Source organism: Scomber japonicus, chromosome 4, assembly GCF_027409825.1.
Source record: "Scomber japonicus isolate fScoJap1 chromosome 4, fScoJap1.pri, whole genome shotgun sequence".
Lineage (NCBI taxonomy): Eukaryota > Metazoa > Chordata > Actinopteri > Scombriformes > Scombridae > Scomber > Scomber japonicus.
Window position 1 is genome coordinate 29,586,541 of NC_070581.1, and position 7,511 is coordinate 29,594,051.

The window sequence follows — 7,511 nt, forward strand, 5'->3', positions numbered from 1 at the left end:
TGCCTGAAAACAAACAGTATATTCAATTTATTTTTATGCCTCCAAAAAAATGACACATGAAAATAGAGTGCATGAATCTATGTCCAAACTCCAAAGTTAGTCAGCGTTAAACGTGATGGCATCCTGGATGAAGGATGAAACTACTGCTCTATATGACAACCATTTGTTATTCTAAAATCTGAAAACTAAAACGATGATGTCTAATTCATGATCCTAAAAAAAACAGCTTTTTCTTCTTTACTTCACGATTAGAAACAAAAAGCTGTTAATGGGTCTGCAGAGACAAACTTTACAACTAAAAGTTATTTTTCTGGCAAATAAATAGCTTATGATACAGTTATAGTCTTTTTTCATGTTCAGAAAAACACGCCAAGCCCTTCAGTCATTGCGGGATGCCTTCCAGTGTGTGTGAGTCTGAGTAGAGGGTGTGAGGCGAGAGCTGCTCTATCGGACTCTGCTGTGACTGAGTGGACACTATCAGAGGAACGCCGTGGATGACGACGTTCTGGCTGCTCAGGCTGATGTTTGGCACGAGTAACGCATTTTCCTCACAGGGTAAGGCACTGTCCTCCACTGTAACTGTCCCTGCTGGCTTAGGCATGTCCTTCGATGGTCCACACACCATGTCGGGTGGCGTTGCCGTGGTCACCATGGCGGTGTTCCCTTCTGTCACTACCGTAACCTCTGTGCCGCCCTCCTGGATCAAGGCGTTGAGGCCCTCCAGTTCAGAGCAGGTGGTGATGAAAGTCTGCGTGCCGCTGTTGGAGTCCTGAGCGGTTATGGCCGTCTGCAGCAGCGCCTGGTGGAGCGGGTTGTTGGCATCTGTGGTGCTGAGTTGTGTCAACAAGACCGTCTGGGGTTCAAGGGTGGCTTCTGCGGTCTGAGACGACCCAAGTGGTTGCATAGGTGCCAGTAGGTTGACCTGTTGGATCATGGAGTTGACTACCATGTCCTGGTTTTCTGGGCTTAGCAGGACCATGTTGGTCTTGTTCTGACCATCCACACCAGCTGGAAGTAAGGGGTTCTCCTGGCTCAGAGGATGGGATACAATGATTTTGAGCTGTGCACTGCTGTAAGGAGTCATTGAGTCAGATGTGATAGGAACTTCAAGCTGGGTTTGTGACGTTGTGGCGGGAACCAAGTTGACTGTGTCCGTTGGAGCGGAGAGCTGGAGCTGCAACACATTCTGAGTGTATCTGTGTTGCTTCTTGTGACTCCGTAGCGAGTCTTCCCGGACAAAAGAAGCATCGCAGGAGTCACAGCAGAAAGCTCGAGCCGCATCTAGTTTGGCCCGATACCGGGAGCTGACCGGCTTTGGAGAGTCACCGCCTCCACTCTTACCTCCAATCCTTCCACCTTTCCCGCCACAGCCTTTCTCAGGCTTATCTGAGTGGAACTTCTTTTTATGGATGACGAGGTTGCTGCGCTGCTTGGAGGCAAAGTTGCAGAAGTCACATTTAAAGGGGCGCTCCTCTGAGTGGATCCTCTCGTGGACTTTGAGCGCCCCCTTGCTGGCGCAGGAGTAAGTACACTTGGAGCACTGAATGGGCTGAATGGGTTGGTGTTCTCGCGAGTGTTGCCGCAGAGCAGTTTTGTTGGCGCACTTGAAATCGCAGTGCACGCAGTGGAAGGAGTTATCAGTGCCGTGTTTGATCTGAATGTGAGATTTCAGGTTGCCTTTCATGGCGCAGCGGTACTCACAAAAATCACACTTGTAAGGCTTTTCGCCCGAGTGAATCCGGATGTGCCTCTTCAGGTCTGAGTTGATTTTGAACTTTGCGTCACACTGTGGGCACTGGAAAGGTGCATCGCCTTGGGGAGTAAAACAAAATAAATGACACATAACAATTTTCAATGCAGTGTATAAAACATCATTCCACATTTGATAACAACTCTGGATTTTTTTTTGGGCTGCCTACCGGTGTGCGAGCGGAGGTGCACGGTGAGCTGGCTGGAGTTGCGGCTGGCGTAAGGACAGATCTGGCATTTGAACGGCCGCTCGTCGTAGTGGATGCGCAAGTGCTTCTTCAGACTGCTGCTGTCTGCTGCTGCGTAGGGACAGTGTTTACACTTGTGCGGCTTCTCGCCCGTGTGCGAGCGGCTGTGCATATTGAGCTTGTCCCGTCGGCTGAAGCGCTTGTGGCACAGCTCACACTCAAACGGCTTCTCACCTGGATGGCGGATGGAGAAACAAATTGGGTCAATATCTGATACTGATGTGCTCTAGCAACTGAGACATATGAAAGCGACTTGAGATGACTTTAGTTTTAAATATTACTGAAACTGAATTGGGCTTAACATACCTGTGTGCGTTTTGAGATGCCGCTCCATGTCTTTTTGGCCGTACTGTGTCTTAAAAGTGCAACCTATGGAATCAAGAGAGATTTTTTTTTCTTTTACAAGGAGTGTGTAGCCTCTGAAGTAGAGAAAAGTTAACCCCTAATGTGCCCTAAATAAATAAACAGCCCCTCCCCAGCTGTTTGCATCTGGAAAGTAGGAATGTGTTACAGTCATAAACAGCATGAGGCACCAACCTGAGAAACAGCAGCTGTGTCTCTTTGAAGTCAGGGCAGGTTTTAATTTTTTGGAAGGTGTTTTCTGCGCTTTGGTCAGGATCTTTTTGACACCTCTCATAACGCAGGTCTGGTAGGTTTCCTCAAACACAAACTCTGCGCTGGAATCTGAACAGGACACACACAGAGGTTTTTGAAGTGCATGAGACGATGATGATTTTGCAGGCAAGTGATTTGACAGCAAGATATGAGACTATTGTACCTGTGAGAGGGGCTGTTGCTGAGGGGGCTGATGTGTCAGAGGTGGGAAGGGAACATCCATTTTGCTTGTGAGCGAGGAAGACTTCAAAATTATTGTACTGCTGCTTGCAGAAGCCACAGATGTGAATATCTGGGCTCACCTCCACCACTACCGGATGCCCTGCAGAAAGCACACACACACACAACAGGAAACAATGCATTGTTTTAATATTGAGTTGTGTGTGTGAGGTGTAAATGCACGGAGAGAAACATGGCTGCAGTATTACGACACAGAGTCATCACTAAGGTGTTAGAGATATGACCTAATAAGGAAACAAGTCAGTAATTGTTACCTCCTGTGTTGTATGTTGCCATTTCCGAGCTATACTTCTGCTGCAGATGTCAACTCATTTTCTGCTTTACCCCCCCTCTCACAAAAAAAAAGCCTACACGACGCACAACATGGTGTTAAGCTGCTCCGATTAGAGACCGGATACAGCGAGCACAACTATTACACATTTCAGAAGGTAGAAATCTACAGCGGGGTTTGATATACCGATAAAAACAATATAACACTTTACTTCACTTGACAACACTGACACAAGATCGATTTTTGTTTTTACGACAGGCAATGTGAAGTTTACGGCAGCGGGGATAAGCGTGCAGTTTGTCTTGGTGACGTCACGCGTTAGCTTTAGGAACCGTGGGAAAAATGACTTTCACCAAGACATCGTGATAGAAGAGCGTATTTATTTGTTTTTGTTTGTTTGTTTGTTTGTTTTTATTCAAACAAGTGTGTAATTTTGGTTTAACACGTGGCTAATTCTTTAGTTTAGGTTTCGATTTGTAACACTGGATATTTATGAGCATGCTTGTGATTTTGTGAAGGTTTCTTTGGAAATGTACTAGGTTAGTTACCCTACTTAAAGTGTAATAACTAATGTAACTATTTCTATTACTTCATTAAAGTAATGTAACTTATTACATTTGATTACTTCACTAATTGTCTAACTATTTGTTTTCAGCTGTTAGGGTAAATGTATCCATTAAGCACCAAAATCTAAGTTCAGGTGTTTTTCATGGATACTGACATGATTTATAAGGGAGATCATTTCTTATAAATAAAATACTAATATTTTATGAAAAACGTCAAAAGTCTGGCATGGGCTTTATTGGTACTGTGACACCATGTAAGCCCATGTGTGCTATAAATAAGTCATGATTTATTTACAAAATATGAAAAAGTATTGTTTTCAAGAATTAAAATGAGCAATATATATATTCAGTAACATGTGAAATGTTAAAAAATGAGGAAAAAAACCTCCTGAGCAAAATCTTAGAGGTCTGACTTCAGGTGTAACCTCCTTTGTAATCATCAACATTTTCATAAGTAACTGTAATTTAATTACACATTTTTTCTCGGTAACTATAACAGATTACAGTTACATTTATTAAGTAATTGAACTAGGCTATGTAACGCCCTTTCATGTTACTAATTACTCCCCAACACTGAGTATAGGTTTCGCTTTGTAACATTGGACATTTATGAGCACATGAACGCACCACTGCTACCGTTGTGAACAGTGATGCAAATTAGGGGATCGTGCCCAGTTCTGCTTTAAAAGTGAACCGAAGTATCAATTACAGAGCATTTCAACACCTGAGTGGTAACATTGATCTCTCTGAAGGAGAAATTGGCATGACATTGGAGTGAATTGAGACTCTAATCAAGCAGTTTTCTTCTTTTTCAAAAAAGCCTAATTAACATGGCCCATCACTGCCACCTGTCGTATTGGAAGTCCTAAAAACAAAGGCACACAATGGCCTGCTATGATTAATAAAATTGTTCAGATGTGGGAATCCTTTTTTTTTTGGTGCATATCAATTATGTTATATCTGGTTCCAACCGCCTAAATGTTCACTAATAGCTTCATTGTTAAGCTCTTGGCTTTGATATTAGTTGTGGTGCCTTCAACGACCTAACAGACCATTTCTCCTGTGAGAGAGATAAGATATCTGGCCTGGCAATTGTTACAGGGCACTAAAAAAAAAAATACACACACCCTACCATCTTTCAAGTAAGGGCAATTTGCTGGGTTGTAGGGGTGAGTGAATGAGAATGCCTCTTTTTTATGCCAGAGTAGTTGTGCTAGTGTGAATAAGCCATGAAAGTGACTGACACACAGCTCCATTTTCAGTGGCAGGTCCTTAACTGCCTGATTGCCACTGTGAAGCTCAGGAATTTCCTTACGCTGACTTTACTGCATGGCAAAGGCACAGGACTGATTCCTTCCCTGCTGAAACAGCAAATCCTTGAGACAGACAGGAGGTGTGTACACAGACACACACACACACACACACACACATACACACAAACACACACTCACTCATATATTCACAGAGGCACACACACACACACACACACAACCTTTCATGGCCTACCCGCATGAATCTGACTAGTTGATTACCGAATGTCTTTGAGTTTGATTCTGTCAGGTTTGCCTCCACACATTCAGATCCATGTTTTCTAATAGTTACCGTCACATTCATAAGAAAGCACTGTTTTCTTGGGCCAATTTAGAAATTTGACAACATGGTCCCAAAGAAGAAGAAGAAGAAGAAGAAGAAGAAGAAAAAAGACATGAAAAGGAGATAATTAAATAAATAATTAGATTTGACCAAAGAGCGTGCAAATTATATGCACATAAACCCCCCCCCCCCCTCCCCCACCGAAGCCCCCCCACAAACTCCATACAGTTAAATGTACATCAAAAGACCACATTTACATGTGACAGACAAATGACTCCGAGATGGGGTAATTAAAGAAAGACTTATGTCGCCCCCCCCCCCCCCCCCCCCCCCCGCCTCCCCCTAGCAGTGGAGAACGAAGTCAGTATGCTCTCTACTTTGATCTAGACTTTATTTATACAATCAAAAGAATTGTAAATGTGTTTTTTTGTCACTTTTCACCCACTTCTTCTCAATGAAGAAGTTTTATGAGGGGCAGCTTGGTTAGTTTATTATTCTGTCTTATTTATGAAGAAACACAAGCAGTTAAAATAATGTGTGTGTGATTACAAATATTCTCGATATGTCTGCAACTGGTGATTACTGTCATTATCAATTAATATGGAGACTCTGAATTAACTGGTTCATCCATGCCTGTCACAATGTCTCAGAAAGTTGACATATAAACCTTTTTTTTTCTCATCGAACCATCAGTCCAAAATGAAAAAATATTACATCCACTTTAATAGAAATAAAGAAAAGCAACACATTTTGACATTTGAGCAGCATTTCTTCCATTTGTGTTTGCTAAAATGACCTTATCTACTGATCAATTATCAAAAGCGTTGCCAATTAACTTCCTGTCAGTCAACTAATTGATTGATTAGCTAATTGTTTTTTCGCACTAATTTCCAATCATAGCAATCCTCTACTTATTAAATTGCACCGCATGCTTTTTCTAAGTATATCACTGCTTCTCCATAATCTTTTTCAAAAAACTTGCTGTTGTACTCAGAAACAAAATATCACTCGGATATCCAGCTGTGCCAATTCTAATTTGTAGACATGCCCCTTTCCCATTCATTGGGACGCTTGAGTATTCAGTGAGTGATGTAATGTCCCTCTTTTCCCCAATGAGACAAGGGCAACAATAGGGGGGAGTGCCTCTGTCACATTATTTTCCCCCACCGAGGCACGCCAGCTGCTTACAGTTGCTTAATGGCTACGAGCTGTCACAAGGCATCACAGCCCGCTGCCACACAGGAGCGGCAGATGCTTTAATTGCACAATGACTTGTAGGTTGTCAACAGCAATTATACCGGGCTTCCACCTGAGGGCACCCAAAGAACACCGTCTACTCACTTTACTGCCAAAGACACGAGCCTCAGAAGCTGGCTGCAACACATAAACCTGATCTCTGAGTCTTTTGCTTCTGTCCAGACCAAGACCCACAGATGGATTCCAAGTCTCATTTTTAGCTTAATGGTTTAACCATGTGCTGCAAAAGACCTGGGCAGGATTGTCAGACAGCAGGCTTAGGACCCCAAAATCATATTTAGACATAAAATATTTATCTAGCTTTGTCACCTTAGGGCCCGTTGCTGCTCACCGTGCTGCGGCAGGTCGTGGTGTGTGCAGAGTTTGAGTAATTTTGCTCATTATTAATTCATGTCATTTTTTCTCCTTTGCAATTCAGGGGAGGCTCATTCGCCGCTGCCTGTCCTAAGATTATTATCATTAAGGGGAGGCAAATAAAATGGTGAGTTCAAAGCTTTGCTGCAACATGCTTCAGCCTGCACTGGTGGTTCAAGTGTGTTGATGATTTGTTATATACATACAGCGATGGGAAAACACTGTGTTATGGGGTTTAGATTTGTGGGTTTTTTCTATTTATAGACATGCCTGACATTATTATGAAGCAACACAGAAACTAAACACACACATATTGACCTTTTGTTTGTGTCATGTCAAATTCAATTGGTAAAAGATGTCTCCAGTCTTGTGTTTGTTTTGAGCTATAAGACAAATTATACACACATGTATGAATTCCTTTGGTCAACAGCTGTCATCTCAGCATCAGATAAAACAGAGCCAAAGTCTGGGAACCATCAGATGCCTCTCAACACTCCCACTATATCATATGAAAAAAAAAAAAAAAAAAACAGTGTACAGAAGCGCGCACGGAAAACACAGACTTGCACACGCGAGCAAGTGCAACGGTGCCACACACAAAAGACGCACATGCTCACA

General features: G+C 42.8%; 1 protein-coding gene across 1 annotated transcript; it reads right to left on the reverse strand.

Annotated features, from left to right (window-relative positions):
• Positions 1-282: 282 nt before the first annotated feature.
• zfp64 (zinc finger protein 64 homolog (mouse)) lies at positions 283-3,361 on the reverse strand. The gene is made up of 6 exons (XM_053317677.1): positions 3,107-3,361; positions 2,776-2,934; positions 2,535-2,681; positions 2,304-2,366; positions 1,920-2,171; positions 283-1,812 (listed from the first exon to the last, which is right to left on the reverse strand). Exons 1-6 carry the CDS (start codon positions 3,126-3,128, stop codon positions 383-385), a joined length of 2,073 nt encoding a protein of 690 aa, XP_053173652.1. The 5' UTR covers positions 3,129-3,361; the 3' UTR covers positions 283-382.
• Positions 3,362-7,511: the final 4,150 nt, after the last annotated feature.